The sequence below is a fragment of the Polypterus senegalus genome, chromosome 1, assembly GCF_016835505.1.
Source record: "Polypterus senegalus isolate Bchr_013 chromosome 1, ASM1683550v1, whole genome shotgun sequence".
In the NCBI taxonomy this organism is placed as follows: domain Eukaryota; kingdom Metazoa; phylum Chordata; class Cladistia; order Polypteriformes; family Polypteridae; genus Polypterus; species Polypterus senegalus.
This window is the reverse complement of record NC_053154.1, coordinates 244,609,658-244,635,489: the sequence shown is the minus strand read 5'-3', so window position 1 is coordinate 244,635,489 and position 25,832 is coordinate 244,609,658. Positions and strand designations below refer to the sequence as shown.

Genomic DNA, 25,832 nt, shown 5'->3' with positions numbered 1-25,832 from the left:
TAGGTCCCACTCTATGAAGCAAAGGCCATTATATTACGTTTTCCACAAGTGCCCCACCAACCTCCAGTTGTCCTGAACTTCACTGCAGCTTCAGGCTATACATTTTCCTCCTGTTCAGTTCTTTCATTTTTGTCTCTGTTTTCAGTCTGTTTTAGCTCATCATCAGTATATTCATGGTCATATAGAAAAGGAACAGCACAGAAGTTAATACTTCTAATATAGTCGCAGATGGAAGTACCACTGCTAAAATGGAAGCTTACTTGTCCAAATCCTTACAAAAATGAAATCTTCAACAGAGAAAAGATATGGCCTGAACACTTGACTCGATATCAAAACATGATCGCAACTGAGTCGTTCAGAAAATGAGCTACAATAAACTATGCCAGTGGGAGTGAAAGACTGGAAGAAAGATGGTAGCTGGACTATTTTTTTAAATGGTGGAGTTTCACAAACAAAGTGTAAGAATTAGAAAACAACATGGATACAAAAGTTTCTGATACATAAGCAGTCTTAACATACGAATCAATTATCAGGAACATTCTTAGCTTTGAAGTGAACACTTTCAGTATGTAACACCTCTGTTTCATGTTTCTCCTGTTGCATCCCATAGACCACCATTAGAAGCCACACACAATTTTTTTTTTTGTAAATAGTGCTAACCTTAGCAATATGTATTCTGAGATCATAAAAATTTGCCACGTTTGTGGAAAAATACATTTAAATTAAAAAATACACACTTATCCTTTGAAACCTGTTTATCTAATTTAGATCTTGGGGACCCGGAACCTATAGCAGAAGCACTAGCTACAAGGCAAGAAGCACTCCTACATTATATGGAGCCCCAGTCCACTGCAAATTCCCGTCATGCAAACACCTAAACACATAGTGTGTCAACTAAGAATCAACAATTATCCCAAACAACACATTTAGATGGGAAACTGTGGAAAGAACATCGATGCTCCACACAGACAATAACTGGGAGCTGTATTTAAACCTGGAATGATGAATATGATGATGCATCTGTAAAGTTTGTAATTCTATTGAAAACACCCACACAACCTTCTGATGTCAAACAGATATACATATACAAAAGAAGATATAATGCTTTTATACCAGCAATAAAAAGTGTATGTTATCAGTTAACTTATAATTTAAAAGATAAAGCCCTAGGAATAAGTTTAACAACATTTTCTAGCTATGTCTCAAGATTATCAAACAATGACGTCTTCCAAATATTTTCATTTCCCTATTACACTTCAAAATTAAATTATAAGCAATTAATATTAGACTTTGAGTTAATATTACAGTACTGCACCTGCCTAACCAACCAAATGTACACAATGTCAGAAATGTGAAATTTGATATGCCAAGACACCTGTTACAATCAAAACAGAACATTTTCTTATTAATGTTAAGTATGAAATGCAAACATATATCAATATTCACTGAAATATTTATAAAATAAATATTGAAGATGAAACAAACTATAATCGAGAATTCAGAATGAAAGCAAATTAATTACCTTGCATAAAAATTTCTTGAACTTTTTGTTCTTTAACCCAGGCTTTAACCTCTTCATGAAGCTGTGGATTGTCCCTGAGAACTGGATTCAAGCTATCTACTTCATCCTTAAAAGAGAAACGAAAACCGTTTAATCTTGAGAGTCTGACTCTTACTATAAATTAAAATCACACTGTAGTAACTACATTAATTTAAAAATCACACTGTAAGTAAAGAATTTCCTGTTCTATCAAGTGTAATAATCTGGGCATACAAAACTTAAAAATAACTATGCTTCACATAAAAGACAGAAGCTTTTAATATGAATGTAAAATAAACCATAATACAGTATTTCCTACAAAACAGGTCATTTTTCAGTACAAGTGGCTAAAATGCGGTTCCTACTGCTAGGCTTTGGGTGCAGAACTCAGTAATATGGAAGTACCTAGTGTAGACCTGATGTTTCTAAGTTGTGTAGTTAAGACAACACCTGCCACTTGCCTCAGGAGGGTTATAAGGTACAACCAACTGGAAAAAATTAAAGTGAAGACCAAGGACATACTTGAGGGATTGGAGAGGGAAGTATATGGTAAATTACCTAGTAGTAGCATGTTGCACCATGACCGCCATGGGAATAAACTGAATAAAGACAATGATGTTCATGACAACTCTATCATTCAATTACAAATAAATTAAAACTACCATTTAATTGACAGGAAAATTAAACACAGTTCTGCAAACCACTGAACCTCTGTGTTATTTGCTGTGAGAGGAGTCCTTAAATTTGTAAAAAGGCTGTCAGACAATACTGGATAATATAATGTTTTATTTTTAAAATCTGTAATTTGAATGCATGTATATTTAATATTCTACTGGATACATACTTATATATTCCCTTATTACATGTCATTAAACTGTTTTCGATCAACACTGTGACACGCGTGAAAACCGAAGTCAAATGGGGCAAGTGACTTCAGCGGAGTTTTCTTCAATGCAAAATTAATTTAATTCTCTGTTTGCAACAGAACAAATGAAACCTGAAAAGAACAGACTTCTGGAGTAAAGGCTGTAGAGTTGGTATACAAAATCTTCAAATTCAACTCTGACTCCTCAATTTATAGTACCTCCAACTCCAATTCTGTCTCCTCAAACGCACCACCAGCTCTTGTAATAAGAATAATATATTTACTATGTTGATTGAAAGCACATAACATACAAGATACAAAACATTTCAGTACTGCTAATATGAATTATATGGCTATTTTACCACCCTAACCTGTTGGGTGTTTAACGGCTGTAGTGATGATGTTGTGTTTTTTATATTATTTATTAAAGAAGTTACTAACACTGGGAAACATAAATCTAAGGTAAAACTCAGAACATTTAAAAAAAATGTTTTTATTAACATGTTATAAGAAACAACAGTTTAATGAAATCAGTATATTTGAAAATGGAAAAATATAAACATAATATTACAATATACAGTACATTTAGTCAAAGTCGGTACGTTTTTACCAACTCAAAAACCCAATAATTACTTCCAACTCCAACAACCTGTCTGGAGTGCTTGGGTTTCTTGTCAATTCTTCTAAACTACATGTTTTCACAAGCTTTTTCTTTCCTATAACACAGTGAAAAAAATCAACTCAAATGCTTAAGTTTAAAATGTACCTTCAATGTAAATGTAAACATAATGCATTTTGCATAATGCATAAGAATGCATAAATGTATTTAAATTACTTATCTTGTAAAAACTGCTGTCAAATTAAGATTCATCAACACTTTTCATAATAAAGGGTCACTGACATCCAATCTCTAGAACAACCGGGTGTAAGGCAGGAGCCAACACAAGATGAATATATATATATATATACACACACACACACACACATATACATACATACACACATATATGTGTATTATATATTATACATATATAAAATACATATATACACATACACACACAATCCCATCCAGTCAAAAGATTATAACACCACAGTTTTTCCAGTTTTCCTTTAAATTTAATCAGACAAATTGCAATGAATGACCTAAACTGATGAAAAGGTAAGCAGTGGACTGCCAGAGGTTTAAATTTAAAGTTTTGGTTAGCAAAAACTGGAAAAAATAAAATATCATAATATTACAAAAGGGCCTTCTTCAGAAAACAACATATAGGTTACAACCTATAGATATTCTGCAGCAGTTAAAGTAAAAAGCACTTTTTAAAATTTTTTTTTTATAAGTCAAACGATTTTATTTACATTAGTTATACTAGGAGGCTTTGCCCCCTGCTCGCTTCACTTGCCCACCCCCTCCTCTCCGCTACGCACTAGCCTGTTTGAGGTGGTTCTTCTATTCGCGTATGGGGATGCGGATGTACAATTTAAACAGATTTTTATTTTCACGGAAACTGTTACATATGCATCAATGCAACGTATAACTGCCTGTGATTGAATTTCATTTCTCTCTCTATTAAATAAAACAACTTCTTCAAATGTTTGGCTCGGAGACTTGTTAATTGTCTTTGCAAAAGCTATTCTAAAAGAAACTGTTAAGGTTTTCATACGAATGGCATATCAAGATCTCCTTTGTTGTCTAATGTTATCCGCGGAAAATGCACTCCATTACCTTTCTTGGATACATCCTTCTTTCTACAGTAATTTGTGTAGTGGAATACAGACAATGTTAATGGCTGTAGACATTCTTCTGGATATTGTAAGTTGTTTTCATCTTCCGCCAACTGCTTCAGCATAGTCTATTGATACGCATTTAACCAATTTGCCATGAAACCAGTCAACATTTTTGGAAGCATTTAGCCAATTTGATGTGTATCCGATCAACGTTTTTGGCATTAATTTGTTTGACTTCCTCATTTCTCGATGCATGTACTTTTTTTTCCTGTTAATAAGCCTTCGTAAGTCTCGTAGGACTTGGAAAAATCTCTCTTCCAAAAAGTCTAGTCGGCTCAAAGGATTTTTTTTTTTTGTTTTTTTAAATAGAGAGAAATGCACTAAAAAGAAAAAAAACATTTTTCTTTAACCACTATGTGGTTATATGAGACAAAATAAAATCGTGGGGCGCACATAAATTAATTCATTCAATCAATTAATAGAATAGTTACTTTCATGATAAAAGAAGAAATTCACTTCATCAAAAGATTTGACCTAGACAAACAGAGAGAGGAGTCAAGTTAAATAAAATTGTTTTAACAATAAGCCTTGCAATTTCAAGCAAACAATTTGCACAGGTGTACCAAATTCAGTTGATTACTTAAAAACTCTCTGTCTTACAACGAAGTTGGAACAGACTGCGTTTCTACCTCTGAAGTACTACTTGGACATTATTCCAGTGATAATTGCAAGAAAACAGCAATTAACAAATAAAACAAGACAAAGCAGTACTTTCATTTAGACACATTGCAAAACAATAAAATATAATCAAGGTGTCTGTGAGAACAGTGTCCTACACAACCCAAAGCCAAATGTAAACTGGAAGAAACTCTGATAGGAAGAGATCTGATAGACCCAAAGTCACAACCCAATCAGAAGACATGTTTCTGAAAGTCGCCAGCTTGCATGATGGGCAGCCTAAAGCACATCAGCTTCATGTTTTGTGCTGCAGGTTTGACAGGAAACTGGTAGTAAAAAAGTCATCCCTTAAGGGGCAAAATAGGGTCTTGAAATACCGGTCTGTGGACTACTACAGAACGGACAAGGTCTCCTCTTCACAGTAGAAACTAAGACTTGCTTTTTTCAACCGCCGTCAAGCTGTGCTTGAAACTTTTAACCATTTTTCAAGTATTAAAACGGCTCAATTAAAAAATTCCACATGGGGGACCATGCATAAAACATGTTGTAAATTCTGCATGGTGTGACCAAAATGTATGCAAATACCCTTAAATCAAAGTCTGTAATGTACACTTTATTCACAGCTGAATTTCTGATATGCAGTCTGTAGAGCAGAGGGTAAATCAAGAAAAAGGTGCATTTTCCCCAAACATTATGAAGGGCGCTATATGTGGATGTACCAAGGACCTAACATTTTTGTGACCCTCTCTGTTAAGATTAGTGGAAAATATTAAAGCTTTACTGCTTCAAATGTGTTAAAAAATGCCTTACTTAGATCATGAAATATCAGCCTTTCCCCGCAGAATGACTATGCACATTATGTTTCAGGGTGTACCAAAGGCTCTTCAAAATATGTAAAATTTTATTTTTGTCTAATCTCAAAGCAATTTCTCTTCCATTTTAAGTCCACTCATTTATTTTTGTACCTCAGTTATTTCAAATGCCATCAGGACTAACTCTTTTTTGAAGTGACAATTATAAGTAACAATTACTGAATAAATGTAATATCTGTAATTACTATTCCTACTAGATCAACTTAATTCTGTAGCCCACCTGACTAGTTTAAAAAAAATCCAATTGTTTTTAAGAAGCATATTATGAATTTTTCTGACATATATTTTCTCTAATCTGCAGTCTTGCAAGATACATTCCACAGTTCTACAATTCAACAAGGTTAAATGTTTCTTCAAATAGCACACCAATAAGGCAAAAGGGAAATCCACCCATCATTTCCTTATATTGTGCTCTTCTTCAATTAACTGTATCAAAAGAAAAAAAAAATACAAAAATTAAAAGTAGTTTTACACTATAACTAAGTACAAGGTACTCTCTATTGTTTTTAAGGCAGTTTTTTGAATCCTCAATCCAGGTATTTTAGTCATCTACCTTTAAACTAATACATAATTAAAACCAGCATCAGGATACAAAACAACAAATCTGCTGTCAAATGTTCAGTACTGTATTTATTTAAAATAAGAAAGAATTTGATGAACAGAAAATTGTAAAATTTGCAAATGTTTGGCCACCCTTCCGAACTTGTTAGGTCATTACTCTGGTCTGGTTTAGCAAGGTAGTCTGGTCAAGAATTGTTAGTAGAAATTGTCAACTGATGACAAATATTTGTCTCCTCAAACACTGTGCAACACATAAGCTTTTCTAAGCAACTGACCTGGAATCTGGAAATCCAACTAATGGACTATATGCACACTCTCTTCTGCTTTCAGCGTATACCCGTTTCCTCTCTTCTGGCACTGAAATTAAAACAGACTAGATATGGCGTTTTTCACTTCATGACTTCAAGATGTGCCAAGGCTTATGGTAATTAATATAAATCACGTTATTCAAACATTGTGCCAAATGTCAGGAGCTAAAAAGGAGAAGAGCTTCAAGCTTAATGTTTCAAGCTACATCTGCAATTACGAAGGTAAGATCTGGACATAACATGTTTGTGTACATGCCAAGGAAAACGTAGTGATACCAGTAACATTATGTGTCTGTGTTCAATCACTGTTACAATTTTCCTAACATCTTTGTGAAATTCAGTTTCAAACAGGGATTTGGAAAAAAACGAGGTTGCCATTTGAGCTTAGTGCTACAGATCAGTGAGTAAAAATCAAGAGTCTCACAGTTTGTGCATAAGTTATCCTGCAGGTTCAGATTCTCCTTACTGTGACGCATCAGCGCTACCACTGAACCACCATTCCACCCTACAATCATTAAACTTCAACTTAAAACTTAAATCAGGTACAGGTGATTTTGTATGTAAACTTAATACATAACAACATGAATCTATTGGACATTCTACCTTGTTAAAAATGTGATTGTCTTTGTCTGAGCAAGCAAAATGGTGAATGCCAAACTGCTGCTTCATTGTAAGCTCCTCAATTTGCTTCTACAGCTAGAGGAACTCCTCTCTGAGAGACATGATTTCATCAAGTGCCAAGTCGACAACTACTGGATCTGAAGTCAAAACGCAGTCGTGGTCCTGGAGGATTTTACCATCCTCTTCACCTGGTGTATCATCCTCTGTTAGTTGCTTTCTCCTCTCCCAAACACCCGGTCTTGAAAAATGGAATTATTGAAACTGTTCCACTCAAATAACGTGGGAACTACTCCCTTCTTCAACAGTCACCATCCTGTCTCAGATCGTAGCTTGTGAAAGTCCTCTTTTTTAAAATGTTGGCTACAAACTCGGGTATTATGACCAACTGTAAAGTTCTCTCTCCTGATAGCAACAATTCATTTAGAGCAAGTTTCCGCATTGTAGGGAAATGTATGAAAACTAAGTACCTTGTTGTATCAACTGGAACCTGAACATAAAGGTAACACAACAACGTTCAGCTGTAGAGCTCTCTGTATGCAGAAACTTAAAACTTCTTTTTTGCAGACGTTCTCACCACTAAACAAAAGATCACAGTTGCAGTATGGAGAAAGGGAGTGGCTCAACGTGCTGAGATTTCACCAGAATAACGTCAGCACTAACCCTGAGCATATAGACAATTGATGCCTACAAATCAGGAGAAGGCTATTAAAAGATGTAAAAAGCACTTCCAGATAGCAATTTCTACAGTCTAAAATAACATTAAGAAATGCCAGTTCAGGAGAACCATGGAGGTCAAGATGAGACCAAAAAAACTTGATAGAACAAAACGTATACTGTATAAGAAGGCAAAGCAAAAACCCCATATGATTGCAAGGGAACATTACGCAGTGAACATGATGCCTATTGATGCTGGATAACTTTGCTCTTAGGTTAAATTAAATAAAAACTATATTCTTGTTCACATGCCCTTGCTCTATTAATACACTTTGGCTGAAGACCAGAAAACATCTACTGTTAAAAATTTGTAACAACAGAGAAGGGGGTTGGGAGATTGCCTTTTTTTCTAAAACTACTATCAGTAACTAAAAGCTACAAAAAGTCAACAGGAAAATATCCTAGCTTCTACTAATCAAAATTAATTTACAGATTTCTGCAACTAAGATTGAGGCTGGTGTAGGAAAAGTAGCATGGTATGTGAGATTCTAGTTGCAGTTCTAGACCTGATCTATAACCTTCGACTGAAACCAAACTGCAAACCCCTACCTCAACTAAAGTACAATTTCCTAGAAGAAAGGGGAAGAGATTGCACTGATAAGCCAAGCTGCCCTCTTGGTAAGCATTATCTGGATCTTTCTGTTTGGTAGGACAATATCAATACAAACGGGTGACACTTTTGTAAGCTCAAAGGGTTCAAGGGCCAAATAGCAAAGTGCCCACAACTCACCGTAGCCAATCTTAATAAAAAATGTGCATACCAATTAACAGTTGATGTCACAGTGGCCATTTTTATTTAACCTGAACATTTAGTATTGGCACTAGCTGCCTGGCTGTATCAACAGTTCTCAAGCTCGGGTTTTCAGAAGATTACCTACTTACCTATTTTGTAGCTCATAACAAAGGCCTTACTATTTAAAATGAAATTCAAGTGCCAGACCTTAACTTTACTCATCAATTAAAATGTGTCCTTCCCAAAACAATAAATCTCTCCCCCTCCCCCCACAAGGGTTTACCCCGCGACCCTAAATACAAATGAAATATAAATACTATTAAAACAATTAAAAAAGAAAGAAAAAACAAGAGGCACAAGAGAATATGAAAAGACTTAGAAACAGAGTTGGAGAAAAAAGGACCAGAAGAAGACAAAAGGAGGACAATTCCTGAACATGTGGATAAAAGGTACCAAGAGTATTAAGAGTTCAAAAGTTATCTTAAAGTCTTGACAGCAAGTCACATGGAAAAAGTTTTTAGGGTAAGATATAGACCGTGCACTAATTTAAACTGAATTGCATTGGTAGTATCAACATTTGGAAACCAGAGAGACATTCTTAAAAATTTGATTTCAGGGCAGTGGAGGGCAGAGAGAAGATTAAGAAGCCAAATGCTACAAATAAATAAGGGATAGCAGAAGACTTTGTTAAGAACAGCGTAATAAGGGGAAAATGAATGAAATTTACGATACAAAGGGTAATGAGCGAAGAGAGGATGAAATTGGAACACCACATGAACTCTGGACTGACATGAGCTAAAGCCAATGCAAAAAGCAGAAAAGACGACGCCTGGAGCGGATCTGCGAGCGGAAGCAGAGAGCAGCGACGTCTCCCACAGGCACACAAGCCCTTCAGAAGCACCCGAGCAAGTTCACCTGAGGTAAAGCCGGCAGCTGACCAGTAGAAATAATCGGCAGTGAGAAATTAAAGTCGATCGCTCAGTGGGTGGTGGAAACTTAAAGCCAACGGTCTCTTAGTGATTCAGCTGAACACGGAAAGCGCCGAAGCACCTATAAAAACGGCAAAGATGACTTCAACACTTAACGTAAGTTCTATCTGCTCTCTGCCTGTCGAGGGCACGTTTATATGTTGTGCGTCCTGCAGTATGTACAGTTCAGGTTTTCCGGCTGTGTAGATAGCTTCACCTGCCAAAAGTGTTTAGTTAATTTAGAGTTGGTCGGGAAAATACACAAATTGGAGGACCGCGTTAGGAATCTGATAGCGATTAGGCAAACCGAAAATTGGATCGACTCGGTTTGTTTAGACAATTCGGCTACTTCTGATTCGGCTTCAGTCTCTCCAGGTCCCACTGTAGTCAGTGTGCGGCCGAAATCAGCAGCACCAAATTCAGCCACAGGGCGAGTGGGTAACAGTAAGACGGGGGTCTAAGAATCCAAAATGTAGTCCCCCGGCACCCAGGTCACCAATTCGGACCCAGAACAGATTCTCAGCTCTCCGCAGCGCGCCTGTGGAAACTGAGAATAATAAAGTGCTCATAATTGGCGATTCCATAGTGCGGAATGTTAGAATTCCAAACTATGTTAAACCAGCAGTTAATGTTAAGTGCCTCGCAGGGGCCAAGATTTCTGGTATAGAGGCCGCATTGGACCGTGTCGCTGACGATGAAGTATATACCTTATTGCTGCATGTCGGCACTAATGATATTTATTTACAGCAATCTGAGGTATTAAACCGGAACTTCATCTCTCTATGCACCAAAGCTACAAGAAAATGTCGGAATGTAATTGCATCTGGTCCCTTACCAAGATTATATAGAGGGGATGTGATTTATAGCAGATTGCATTCCCTACACTGCTGGCTAGAAACCTGGTGTGCAAATAAAAGCATAGCGTTTGTGAACAATTGGGATGATTTTTGGGCATCCAGTAAATTTAGTCTTGATACAAACCTTAAATTAATTGATAACCAAAAAATAAGCTGTATAATTAGACCAAGGGATAAAACCAGACCCTCCACCAGGGGCATCTAATGTATAATAGAAATTTACTTCAAATTAAAACAAAAAATATATCACCAGTTCAGAAAGAACCATGCAGTTTTAAATGCTGTTTATTGAGCATTCGCTCTCTTGGCACTAAAGCTGTTTTGGTAAATGACATTATATTAAGTACAAAATCTGATCTGTGTCTTCTCACTGAAACCTGGCTTTGTAAATATGACACTGTTCACCTAGCTGAGGCGTCACCAGATGGATACTCGTTCCTTCATAAGCCTAGAGATTCTGGTCGAGGAGGCGGCCTTGGAATAATTCATTGTAACAAAATGCAAATCACTTCTAAAAATTTAGGCAACTTTACATCCTTTGAGGCATTTATTTTAAATATTAAAACAGATTCCAACACAATTATAGTGCTAGTCTACAGACCACCAGGGCCATATTCATTGTTCATGACTGAATTTAGCAACCTTCTATCTGATTTGGCTATAAATTATGATCACGTAGTACTGATGGGGGATTTTAATGTACACATTGATGTGGAAACTGACACTTTTAGCAAATGTTTTACTTATTTGTTAAATTCAGTAGGATTTTGTCAGATTGTTAAAGGTCCAACTCATAATCATAACCACACATTAGATTTAATTATAACTTACAAAGTTGAAATTCAAAATTTAAATATTACTCCATTAAAAGAAGTTATTTCCGATCACTTCTTAATTACATTTGGTTTGGTCCTGTCCTTGCCAACGCACTGACAGATTAAAACAAAGACTGCAAAATCTAGATTGTAATTCTGCTTCAAAATTTATGGATACATTGAGTAAGTCGAGTGTAATTGTGAAAAACCATTTAGATCAGTTAACATCAAATGTAAACGTGGAAAACAATTTAGATCAGCTAACATCACATTATAATGTGACCTTGAACCTCTGGATACAGTGGCTCCCCTTAAAACAAAAATGATCAAAGCACATAGAAACTCTTCCTGGTTTAATGAAAACACTCGAGCTCTTAAATTAGAGTGTCGAAAACTGGAGCACAGACGGAGAACAACAAAGCTATATTTTTTTTTCTCCAGCCGTCTGGAGTTTTTTTTTTTTTGTTTTTTCTGTCCCCCCTGGCCATTGGACCTTACTTATTATATTTTTTTTTTTTTTATTTATTTATTAATTTTATTACAATCAATACATAGCAATCAAGTTTTACAAAAAAAAATTATGCTAAGAACAGATCGATCCCCACCCTTGAGAGAGAGAGCAAGCCAAACGGTGTAAAATTTAAGGCTTTTAAAAATACCTAAATCAACAAATTCTCTGTGCTTTATAAAATCATTTCAAAATATTACTGATTAGATCCTGCCATGTTTTGAAAAAAGTCTGCACAGATCCTCTAACTGAGTATTTGATTTTTCCAATTTTAAATAATATAACACATCAGTTTCCCACTGACTTAAAGAGGAGAGTTTGGGTTCTTCCAGTTTATCAGAATAAGTCTGCGTGCCAACAGTGTAGTGAATGCAATCACAATTTGTTTGTCTTTCTCCACTTTAAGACCCTCTGGAAGAACCCCAAACACAGCTGTTAATGGGTTAGGAGGGATTGTGAGTCCAAGACTGTCTGAGAGGTAATTAAAATTTTTGTCCAGAATAATGTTAATTTGGTGCAGGCCCAGAACATGTGACCTAGTGAGGCTGGGGCTTGGTTGCAACGTTCGCAGGTTGGATCATGCCCTGGAAACATTTTGGAGAGTTTTAGTGAGACAGATGTGCTCGATATATAATTTTGAGTTGTATAATTGTATGCTTTGCATATGGAGCTTGAGTGAATTCTCTGCATTGCTACTTTCCACTCCTTTTCTGATATATTAATTGAGAGGTCATTTTCCCAGTGTCCTCTTGGATCTTTGAAAGGAAGGGATTGTAAAAGGATTTTATATATTGTAGAGATGGAGTCTAACTCCTTGAAATTGAGCAATAATTTTTCCAGCGTGGATGAGGGTGCAAGATGAGGAAAATCTGGAAGGTTCTGTTTAACAAAGTTCCTGATTTGAAGATAGTGAAAGAAATTTGTAGCTGGAATGTTAAATTTGGAATGTAATTGTTCATAGGATGCAAAGGCGTTGTCTATATAAAGATCTCTAAGCAAGTTAATTCCAAATTTTTCCAGATATTAAAACTGCATATGTTTGTGAGGGTTGAAAGAGGTGGTTCTTTTGCAGGGTGCCACAGAAAGAAGCTTCTCCGTCTTAAAATGCTTTCTACATTGGTTCCAGATTCTAAGTGAGTGGAGCACAATTGGGTTATTAGTGTATTGCCGATAGCGTGTGTTTATTGGAGCACAAAGCAAGGAATACAAAGAAGTACTGCAGGATTTTACTTCTATTGCGGTCCATGCCTGTGTATGTTCTTCTATTTGTGTCCAGGTTCTTATCGACTGTATATTTGCGCCCAGTAATAAAACTGGAAGTTAGGTAGAGCCATGCCGCCTTCTGCCTTTTGTCTTTGTAGGGTCGCTCTTTTGATGCGTGGATGTTTAGAATTCCAAATAAATGAGGTTATTGTTGAATCTAATTGCTTAAAGAACGATTTATTAATGTATATTGGTATGTTTTGAAATAAAAAGGAGCTTAGGAAGAATATTCATCTTAACAGTGTTAATTCTTCCAGCTAGTGTGAGATGAAGGGTTGACCATCTATGCAAGTCTTGTTTAATTTTTTCCATACAGACGACGAAATTTTTTGATAAAGAGCTTTATGTTTACTTGTGATGTTTACCCCGAGGTATTTAAACTGTTCTGCAATGATAAAAGGAAGGGTGTCTAATCTAATATTATATGCTTGCGAATTCACGGAAAGAGTACACTTTTATTCAGATTAATTCTGAGACCAGAGAGCTTTTGAAATTCTGTGAGTGCTGCTAAGACTGCAGGCACAGAATTTTCTGGGTCCGATATATACAGTACCATGTCATCTGCATATAATGAGATTTTCTGTTCCAGTCCTTCTCTGCTAATCCCCTTTATCTGATCAGTATTTCGACAATGTATTGCCAGTGGTTCAATGGCAATTGCAAACAGCAGTGGTGACAAAGGGCATCCTTGTCTTGTGCCACGTTCTAGTTTAAAGTAGTCTGAGCAAATGTTATTGATGCAAACTGAAGCTTCTGGGTTAGTATACAGTAATTTAATCCATGCACAAATGTTGGGCCAAACCCAAACTTCTCCAAAATAGTAAAAGGTATTTCCATTCAATCATGTCGAATGCTTTTCTGCATCCAATGATAATAATATTTCTGGGGTGTTTGATTTAGTTGGTGAGTATATTACATTAAACAGGCGTCGAAGATTTGAAGATAAGTGTCGGCCCCTAATAAATCCAGTTTGGTCTTGTGATATTATTGAGGGAGCACTTTCTCCATCCTTCTAGCTATGATTTTAGAGAGTATTTTAACGTCGTTATTCAGAAGTGAAATTGGTCTGTATGATGCACATTGTAATAAGTCCTTATTTTGTTTTGGAAAGACAGTGATTAGTGCTTGGCGAAAGGTTTGTGGAAGAGATTGGTTATCTCTGGCTTCTGTAAATGTTGCTAATAGGAGGGGGGCTAGCTGAGCGGAGAATTTCTTGTAAAACTCTGCAGGGTAGCCATCAGGGCCTGCTGCTTTTCCACCTTGGAGTGACTTTATAGCATCCAGTAATTCTGATAATGACAGAGGTTTATCGAGCTCCTCCACACTAATAGCGTCAATTTGTGGTATCTGTAATTTATCCAGAAATGCATTAGATTGTATATTGTCTTCTTTAAACTCAGTAGTATATAGGGATTTATAGTAGTCTCTAAAAGTGTACATTATATTTTTGTGTTCGATGATTTTATCTCCATTCGTGTTAGTAATTACGAGATTGCGTTGCACTTCTTGCTTGTGAATTTGTTGCGCTAAAAGCTTATTAGCTTTCTCTCCATGTTCATAATAATGATGTCTGGATTTGTAAATTAGTTGTTCGGTTTCTTTAGTTGTCAAGAGGTTTAATTCTGAATGTAGAGCCTGCCTCCTCTTATGTAGAGTCTCGCTTGGTAGTCTGGCATGTTCTTCATCTATTTTAGTAATTTAGCTTTTTATCTCTGCTACTTTCTTAGCTCGGATTTATTTCTGTGGGAAAGATATGAGATAATCTGTCCTCTTAAGAAGGCCTTAAGAGTTTCCCAGAGTATTCCTGCAGAGATCTCAGGGGATGTATTTGTCTCTAGAAAGAATTCAATTTGTTTGGATATAAATTCAGTACAATTCTCGTCAGCTAATAGAAGCGGATTGAGGCGCCATCTGCGGGGTGAGTGTATGGGGCTTAGTAATTTCAGCTCCAAGATCATGGAGCATGGTCTGAAATAACAATAGCATCGTATTTACAAGATTTAATCTTAGGCAAGAAGTTATTATCTATAAAGAAGTAATCAATCCTTGAGTAGCAATGATGTACTGGTGAGTAGAAAGAATATGTTCTTGAGTTTGGGTTTAAAAACCTCCAGGGATCTGATAAGTTGTGATCAGTTATAAACTTTGTAATTATCTTTGCGGTGTTAGTTGCCGTTCCCCCTGTGGAGGAAGTCTTATCTAAAAGTGGATTTAGAACACAATTAAAGTCCCCAGCCATTATAAGTTTATGAGTGTTCAGATTGGGAATGGATGCAAATAAATTTTGTATAAATTCCTTATCATCAACATTAGGTGCATAAACATTTATCAAAATCATTTTACAGTTAGATAAGTCTCCCATGACCATCACATATCTCCCTTCAGGATCCAATACTACATCTGATGCTACAAATGGTACTGTTCTATGTATGAGAATTCCCACCCCTCTAGTTTTCTTTGTAAAACTAGAATGGAACATTTGGCCAGTCCAGTCTTTTTGCAGCCGGAACTGATCCTTACTTAGTAAGTGGGTTTCCTGTCTTATTATATTTTAATTAATGTTGACTTATTTTGTTTTTTTATTTTTCTATTCTTTATTATGTAAAGCACTTTGAGCTACTGTTTGTATGAAAATGTGCTATATAAATAAATGATGTTGTTGTTGAAGTCTTTCAAATTGCATGGACAGAGAGTGTTAATAAATATAAAAAAGTCCTCTTTAAAGCTCGCTCAGAATACTATTCTACATTAATAGATAGTAATAATAAAAATCTTCGGGTACTGTTTAGAACAGTGGCTAAATTAACAAATGGGAATTCAGACCAACAGTGCAAAATAACAACAGATATTAGCAGTACAGACTTTATGAACTTCTTCAATGAGAAAATTAAAAATAAGATCCCAGATCTCAGCATCACAGTACAAACCAAATACTAGCATAGCAGACCCTGCCGCACATTGCATTCAGCAATTTAATAATTTTAATCCTGTAACTGAGCAGGAAGTCTTAACTTTAATCACTAAAATGAAGCCCACTACTTGTTGCCTAGATCCAGTGCAAACAAAACTAGTAAAAAGTGCAATGGATGTTCTTGCAGCGCCTATTCTAAACATTATCAATAGTTCATTACTGCATGGCACCATACCTGATGCACTAAAAGTGTCAGTCATTAAACCTTTATTAAAAAAGTCAGACCAGAGTTGATCTCGTCCGATGCGAGAGATGGACGTCTGAAGTGGAGCTCCGCTAGCAGCGGTGTTATTTTTCATATTATTTGCTTATTATCCTGAGATATCCTGTATCTATTCAACCCAAGGAGACTGCTACAGTATATATGTAAGCATATATAAACATGGCCAACAAGAAAGGGGGTCCGAAAGAATCAAAAACTAAAGCTGCACCCAAGCTAAGTTCAGCAAGCCCTACCTCAAGATATGGCCTTTCAGAGAGAGACCTGGATCAGCTGGGCTAAAGTACAGACTCTTCGGGACCAAGGTCCGCTACATCGTCCCTGGCGTGAAAAGGGGAGCGAATGTAAGATCGTGAGTGCAGATCTTGATAGCTCGCCGATCGGAGAAGAACACCAGAAACTGGAAAAGGCCTTACAGTCCACGATACCAATTACTCCACGCGAGCCGGGAATAGTGGGGACACCGGCTACAGTAGAGCCTGACGCTTCACCTATGAAAGCACAATTGAAATCTCTAAACTGCAGGTGATGTTCGCTGAGCTCATACAAGATATAAATAAAACCGAGAAGGCAAATGAGAAAGCAAGGGCAAAGGCACATGAGAGACTGAAAAAGGAGTTGCTGGAATTGAAACAGGAATGGCAACAAGCAAACGAAACGCAGCGGCAGGAGATACAACAAGCAAACGAAATGCAGCGGCTGATGCTGCAAAAGGCAAATGAAAGGTTGCAACAAGAAATGCAAGTGGAGATGCGACAGGTGCTGAGTAAAATTGAAACGCTTACTGATCAATTGGAGGATCTCAAGGAGATATTCACGACTAGGATTGACATAGCCGAAAATTTAGCTACCAGTGCTGAAGAAAAAGCAGAAAATCTCAGCTCCGAATGCAAAAAACTCGGAGACAGACTGGCTGCTTTGGAAGATGGAAGTAGAAGGTATAATGTCAGAATTGAAGGTCTGACTGAGAATCGAGAAAGTTCAAACCCTGTGAAATTCGTAGCTGAACTTTTTTCTAAAATAATCGGTGATGACTTTAAAGCAGAAACTGAGATAGCAGCGGCTTACCACGTGCGCGGATCAAACACCGTTAGACCCAGACCCAGATCTTTTATAGTTCGTTTTAAACAATTATCAATTAAGCTAGAGGTGATGGCACTCCTCAGAAACAAGGAAGATATTATATATGAAAATAACCATATTCGTATCTTCCCTGACTTCTCTCCAGCAACAGCTACTAAACGCGCAGCCATCTACAACATTAAACGGCGATTACGGCAAGCCAGCGTCAAATACAGCCTCTTGTATCCGGTAAAACTGAAAGTGGAATGGCAGGGTCAATTCTATGTCTTCGCTAGCAAGTAAGAAGCAGAAAAGGAATTAAGAAAGCTAATCCCGGGACTATTCTGATACATAATAGTGAGTCATGGCGGTTAATGATAAAGCAAGGATTAAGAATCTACTGTCTGATCTATTCGTTTTAAAATACGGGTTTTTATCAGCATATATTACTTTATTACTTAGTATTAATAGGGCGCTATGTGTTTGTTTTATTATGCTTAATTACTTTTTCTTCTTTTTTTTTCTAATTATTTCATCTCTACCCTAAACGAGACTGTTCAATTTCATACCCTTGGTTTATTGTTATTGCTATTACTGCATTAAGACTGGTTATGCTTATTCTGGGCACATTTTTAACACCATCCCCCGGGTTTATTATATAGGTGTATCATCTTAATGCACTAAAATTTCTGAAGACTATATATACATACATTTTAAGTGCAAAATTCTTTTTTTTTTTTTTTTTTAAAGACTATATTGGTAATAGATATCTCTATCTTTTAACCCTAAAATGCAACTGCATGGGGGCTTGTTTTGCTTTGGATGTGCTCTGTCTCTGGGTATGTCAAAGGACTGGGATTGTGTAAAGTGGATTTTACCCTCACTTGGGGAAGCAAAAAAGGAGGGTCGGTGGTTAAGGGGAGGGAGAGAAAGAGAGCAGGCTAGATCTAATCTATCCTCTTAATCTTTATAACTAGGGATGCACCGAAATTTCGGCCGCCGAAATAGCATTATAGGTTTCGGCCGAAACGTAAGAAAGCGCCGAAAATAAAAGCCGAAATTGTCGCCACGCCTCTCCCATCCTCCCGTCTCGTTCGCACTGTCATTACGCATCAAACACGGAGTATGTCGGCGGTTTGGAAGCACTTCAATGTTTCAGATGAGGACAGCAAAGTTGCAATATGCAACATTTGCTCTGCAAAAGTTTCAAGAGGGGGTTCAACAGCAAAGACATTTTCGACTACAGGTTTAATACACCACCTTAAGTCAAGACACGCAATTGAATTTGAGGAATACCGTAAAACAACGTTGGTTAAAACTAAGCCAACTAGCACATCAACACCCTCGGTTGCCACATTTTTCGAAAAAATTAAGAAATTTGCAAATGACAGTGCTAAAGCACGTGACATAACAGAGAAAGTAATGCAATTCATTGCTTTAGATGACCAGCCGTTTTCAGTCGTGGAGGACATCGGATTTCGTAGGCTAATACACCACATTGAGCCGCGTTACACACTGCCAAGCAGACTGTATTTTGCAGAGACCTCTCTACCTGAAATGTATGACCGTGTTGCAAAACATGTTCATGAGCTCATGACCACAGATATCTCTGCTCTAAGTTTTACCACAGACATATGGAGCTCTGACGTTAGTCCAACTAGCATGCTCAGTTTAACAGCGCAGTGGATAAGCGGAGTTTAAATTGCAAAACATTCTGCTTCATGCACAGGAGTTTGTCGGCTCACACACTGCAGCAGCAATATCCGATGCTTTGGCTAACATGTTTGAAACTTGGAACATAGACAAGTCTAAAGTGCATGTGATTGTGAGAGATAATGCACGGAACATGATAAAGGCTATGGATGACAGTGGATTAAAGAGCATACCTTGCATGGCACACACGCTGCAGTTGGCTGTGAATGAGGGAGTGCTTAGTCAGCGGAGCATATCAGAAATCACAGCAACTGGGAGAAAAATTGTGGGACATTTTAAGCATTCTCCGCTTGCTTATTCCAGACTACAAGATTTGCAAAACAGTTTGGGATGCCAACAAAACGACTACAGCAAGATGTGGCCACTCGCTGGAACAGTACATACTATATGTTGCAAGGATTACTTGAACAGAAGCGGGTTTTAGCTGCATACATGACAGATCACGACCTGCCAGCAACTTTGAGTGCACATCAGTGGATGTTGGTGGAAAACATTGTCTCTCTTCTCGCCCCGTTCAAACAGTTAACCAAGGAAATAAGCTCAGCTCAAGCGTCTGTTGCTGAAGTTATTCCACTGATCGCAGCACTGGAGCGCCTGCTTGGAAAAGAGGCGGAAACAGATCATGGAGTAAAAACAGCTAAAAAAACTCTACTGGAGGCTGTTAACAAACGCTTCCAAGACATTGAGTCCAACCCTCTTTACGGCATTGCAACAATATTAGATCCACGCTTTAAAGACCATTACTTTGATGATGAGAAAAGGCAGGATGTACGCGAAATGGTGCAAACAGAGCTTACGGCTCTTGAAACCTCTGGTGAAGCACAAGCCGCGACGGGGAGAACAGAGCAAACTGTGCCTGAGAAACGGTCACGCATTACAAGTGATGAGCGCACATTCCTTCGCTTTCTGATATGTTTGACTAAATTTTACAGGAAAGCGTCCCAACCCACAGCGTGTAAGAGCAAGCGCAGCCTCACAAGAAGTAGCAACCTATCTAGCTGAACTACCCATTGGCAGAAGTGACAATCCACTTGACTACTGGCGCGCGAACAAAGATCGCTTTCCTTTGCTAGCATGGACTGCGCGCAAGTACTTATCTGCCCCAAGCACCAGCACAGACAATGAGAGATTATTCAGTGCAGCATCTCATGTTCTTGATGAGAACAGAAATCGTCTCTCCAGCCAGAAAGCTGAACAACTTTTGTTCATAAAGAGAAATCTGCCACTTTTGCTAAAATAAAAGCAGCCTAATTTGATGTTGTTTACAGTTAAAGGTTTGATTTATTTATTCTGTTATTGCAATGTTGTTTTGCACAGTAATTTAAAATTGAAGTAAAACGTTTAATGCAGGTAATATTTTGCACAATTCGTAAAGGCACTAAAAGCTAGCACAGACTGTGTGATTTTATTCAGTGCAGTATGTTCTTCATGAGAAGAGGAACTGTGTCTTCAGCCAGAAAACTGAAAAACTTTTGTTCATAAAGATAAACCTGCTTCTTTTGCTTAAATTAAAAGCAGACCAATTTAGTGTGTATAGTTATGTTGTTTACAGTAAGAGGTTGGATTTATTTATTTTTCTTCTGTTTGTGCACTGTTGTTTGGTACAGTAATTTAAAATTGAAGTAAAAAAGCAGCTAGCATTTTTTTTGCACAATTTTGTTACAGAAAGAAATTTTATTTAGTTTTGTTATTGTTAAATAGCCTTATTACTGTTATTTATTATCAATAAAAGTTTGATTGCTTAATTAATTTGTAGTTTTTTTAATACAAACAAAAAGAAAATATTTTAAACATGTTTTTTAATGAAGCCGGTTTCGGTATCGGTTTTCGGCCAAGTGCATCCAAAAATTTCGGTTTCGTTTTCGGCCCAGAATTTTCATTTCGGTGCATCCCTATTTATAACTATAACTACCCACGTAATAATAAGCTGCATGGCAACAACTCTAGGGGAAATAGGAAATTAAGGCCGAAGCTCTCTTGCTTCCAGTTAAAGACTATAAAATAACATCAAAAACTCAGAATCAGTGTCTTCATGATGGGACAGTTAACTTTGTAAGCTGGAATGTTAAAGGCCTGAATCACAAATTAAAGAGAAAGAAAGTACTCTCTCACCTAACAGGTCTAAATGCTAAAATAGTATTTTTACAGGAGACCCACTTACTAAGCAAGGATCAGTTCGGCTGCAAAAAGACCATACTGGCCAAATGTTCCATTCTAGTTTTACGAAGAAAACTAGAGGTGTGGGAATTCTCATACATAGAACAGTACCATTTGTAGCATCAGATGTAGTATTGGATCCTGAAGGGAGATATGTAATGGTCATGGGAGACTTATCTAACTGTAAAATGATTTTGATAAATGTTTATGCACCTAATGTTGATGATAAGGAATTTATACAAAATTTATTTGCATCCATTCCCAATCTGAACACTCAAAGATATAATGGCTGGGGACTTTGTGTTCTAAATCCACTTTTAGATAGGACTTCTTCCACAGTGGGAACGGCATCTAACACTGCAAAGATAATTACAAAGTTTATAACTGATCACAACTTATCAGACCCCTGGAGGTTTTTAAACCCAAATTCAAGAACATATTCTTTCTACTCACCAGTACATCATTGCTACTCAAGGATTGATTACTTCTTTATAGACAATAACTTCTTGCCTATGATTAAATCTTGCAAATACGATGCTATTGTTATTTCTGACCATGCACCTATGATCTTGGAGCTAAAATTACTAAGCCCCATACACTCACCCTGCAGATGGCACCTCAACCCGCTTCTATTAGCTGACGAGAATTGTATGGAATTTATATCCAAACAAATCAATTTTTTTCTAGAGACAAATACATCACCCGAGATCTCTGCAGGAATACTCTGGGAAACTCTTAAGGCCTTCTTAAGAGGACAGATTATCTCATATCTTTCCCACAGAAATAAATCCGAAGCCAAGAAAGTAGCAGAGATAAAAGCGAAATTACTAAAATAGATGAAGAACACGCCAGACTACCAAGCGAGACTCTACATAGGAGGAGGCAGGCTCTACATTCGGAATTAAACCTCTTGACAACTAATCTACAAATCCAGACATCATTATTATGAACATGGAGAGAAAGCTAATAAGCTTTTAGCTCAACAAATTCACAAGCAAGAAGTGCAAAGCAATCTCGGTAATCACCAACACGAATGGAGATAAAATCGTCGAACACAAAAATATAATGCATACTTTCAGAGACTACTATAAATCCCTATATACTACTGAGTTTAAAGAAGACAATACACAATCTAATGCATTTCTGGATACATTACAGATACCACAAATAGATGGTTTTAGTGCAGAGGAACTTGATAAACCTCTGCCGTTATCAGAATTACTAGATGCTATAAAGTCACTCCAAGGCAGGAAAGCAGCAGGCCCTGATGGCTACCCTGCAGAATTTTACAAGAAATTCTCCGCTCAGCTAGCTCCCTCCTATTAGCAACATTTACAGAAGCCAGAGATAACCAATCTCTTCCTCAAACCTTTCGCCAAGCACTAATCACTGTTTTTCCAAAACAAAATAAGGACTTATTACAATGTGCATCATACGGACCAATTTCACTTCTGAATAACGACGTTAAAATACTCTCTAAAATCATAGCTAGAAGGATGGAGAAAGTGCTCCCCTTGGTAATATTACAAGACCAAACTGGATTTATTAGGGGCCGACACTTATCTTCAAATCTTCGATGCCTGTTTAATGTAATATACTCACCAACTAAATCAAACACCCCAGAAATATTATTATCATTGGATGCAGAAAAAGCATTCGACATGATTGAATGGAAATACCTTTTTACTACATTGGAGAAGTTTGGGTTTGGCCCAACATTTGTGCATGGATTAAATTACTGTATACTAACCCAGAAGCTTCAGTTTGTATCAACAACATTTGCTCAGACTACTTTAAACTAGAACGTGGCACTATACAAGGATGCCCTTGTCACCGCTGCTGTTTGCAATTGCCATTGAACCACTGGCAATACATTGTCGAAATACTGATCAGATAAAGGGGATTAGCAGAGAAGGACTGGAACAGAAAATCTCATTATATGCAGATGATATGGTACTGTATATATCGGACCCAGAAAATTCTGTGCCTGCAGTCTTAGCAGCACTCACAGAATTTCAAAAGATCTCTGGTCTCAGAATTAATCTGAATAAAAGTGTACTCTTTCCAGTGAATTCTCAAGCATATAATATTAGATTAGATACCCTACCTTTTATCATTGCAGAACAGTTTAAATACCTAGGGGTAAACATAAAGCTCTACATCAACAAAATTTCACCGTCTACATGGAAAAAATTAAAGAAGACTTGCATAGTAGGGCAAACCCTTCATCTCACACTAGCTGGAAGAATTAACACTGTTAAGATGAATATTCTTCCTAAGCTCCTTTTTATTTCAAAACATCCAATATGCATTAATAAATCATTCTTTAGGCAATTAGATTCAACAATAACCTCATTTATTTGGAATAAAAAACATCCACACATCAAAATCGCGACCCTACAAAGACAAAAGGCAAAACGAGGCATGGCTCTACCTAACTTCCAGTTTTATTACTGGGCAGCAAATATACACGCGATAAGAACCTGGACACAAATAGAAGAACATACACAGGCTTGGACCGCAATAGAAGTAAAATCCTGCAGTACTTCTTTGTATTCCTTGCTCTGTGCTCCAATAAACACACGTTATAGGCAATATACAAATAACCCAATTGTGCTCCACACACTTAGAATCTGGAACCAATGTAGAAAGCATTTTAAGACGGAGAAGCTTCTATCTGTGGCACCTCTGCAAGAGAACCACCTTTTTAAACCTTCACAAACATATGCAGTTTTTAATATCTGGAAAAAATTTGGAATTGACTTGCCTTAACTTAGGTATGTTTACAAGCTTTAAATTTTACGCCGTTTGGCTCTCTCTCTCTCTCAGGGGTGGGGATCGATCTGTTCTTAACTCAATTTTTCTTTTTGTAAAAACTTTGATTGCTTTGTATGGATTACAATAAAATTAATAAAAAAAAATTAAAAAAAAAATCAGACCTAGACCCACTCAAACTAAATAATTATAGGCCTATTTCAAATTTACCATTTCTCTCTAAAATACTAGAAAAAGTAGTCGCCAGTCAGCTTCAGTCACACCTTGCGCATTACAAATTATTTGAGAAATTCCAGTCTGGTTTTCGCGCTGTTCATAGTACAGAAACTGCACTAATACGGGTTGTAAATGACATTCTGATATCCTCTGATGAAGTAAAATTCCACTGTAATTATGTTGTTAGACTTTGTGCAGTTGTGCAGCATTTGACACCATTGACCATTCTATTTTCTATCTTCTTCACATTGGCTTTTAATTCTTAACCTGTTTCATTTTCCACTTGCCTTTTGCTATTTTCTCTATTTTATTTGGTCCCCTGACCTGTTTTTAGTATCTCTGTTTTAATTCTCTCTTAATGTTTGTTTTTAATATTTTGCTTTTAGTCCTGCTTGTTGTAACTGTACAGCGCTTCGGTCAGTTGTAATGCTGTGTTTTTAAGCGCTCAACAAATAAATATGGTATGGTATGGTATTTTACTGCACAGGCTAGAAAACGATGTTGGGCTTACAGGCCCCGTACTCACTTGGTTTAGTTCTTATTTATCAAATCGATTCCAATATGTACAGTAAAGTGCTGACAGTACTCCATCATTATACACATTAGTTCAATATGGTGTATCGCAGGGCTCAGTACTGGGACCTTTACTGTTTTTACTTTACATGCTTCCACTGGGATCTCTCATTAGGAAACAATGTTAATTTTCACTCGTATGCAGATGACACCCAGTTATACCTTTCATTTAAATCAAATGAAGTTTCTCCAATGTTGTCTTTAATTAGTTGTGTTAGAGAATTAAATGAGTGGATGAATGATAACTACTTGTCTTTAAATACAGATAAAACAGAGATGTTAATTGTTGGAGGGAATGACGCTGATCACAACAATATTTTGTCATCATTTAACTCAGTTGGAATCCCAATTAATTTTACTGAATCAGTCCGTAATCTAGGAGTTATCTTTGATTCTAGCATGTCATTTAAAGCACATATTACAAACTTGTCCAAAATATGTTTCTTCCATCTTAAAAATGTTAGGAAATTAAGGCGCTTTCTAAAACAGGATTCTGAGAAATTAATTCATGCATTTATCTCTAGTAGGATTGACGACTGCAATGCGGTGTTCACTGGATGTTCAAACTGTTCTTTATACAGCCTCCAGTTAATCCAAAATGCAGCTGCAAGAATTATTACAAGAAAATATGAACACATAACTCCAGTTTTTAAATCCTTAAACTGGCTCCCGGTTAAGTTTAGGGCAGGTTTCAAAATCCTCCTTTTAACATATAAAGCATTAAATGGCCAAGGTCCGGACCCCTTCGGTCTCAGCCTTTAAATCCCGGCTGAAGACTCACTACTTCAGTTAGCATATCCTGACTAGAGCTGCTGATTAACTGTACATTCTGCATCTCTGTTTCTTTTCTCGGTACTCAAATGTGGCAATTGGTGCCACGGCCCACCTGCCAAGTTGTTTGCCTGCCTATGGTAAAGTCATCCCTGATGGAGGATCACAGGAATCAAGGGAAAGAGGGGTCCTTTCATCGGATTGGCTGGCCGAGCAACGTTTCAGCTGTGGAATGGCTAAATGGGGGCGGTAGCTTGATGGATGAGGTCTCCAGGACTCTAAAAATATCCAAATCTTATTATGTGATATCATCTACTGTTAAATTCTGCTCCATACTTCTAATAAT

General features: G+C 37.0%; 1 protein-coding gene across 3 annotated transcripts in view; it reads right to left on the bottom strand.

Annotated features, from left to right (window-relative positions):
• jmjd1cb (jumonji domain containing 1Cb) overlaps positions 1-25,832 on the bottom strand; it is a 354,346-nt gene that overhangs the window by 103,083 nt on the left and 225,431 nt on the right. For all 3 annotated transcript variants that reach the window (XM_039771144.1, XM_039771154.1, XM_039771164.1), the window contains one exon: positions 1,523-1,628. In XM_039771144.1, the coding sequence (XP_039627078.1) occupies positions 1,523-1,628 (106 nt within the window). The remainder of the gene's footprint in view (positions 1-1,522; positions 1,629-25,832) is intronic.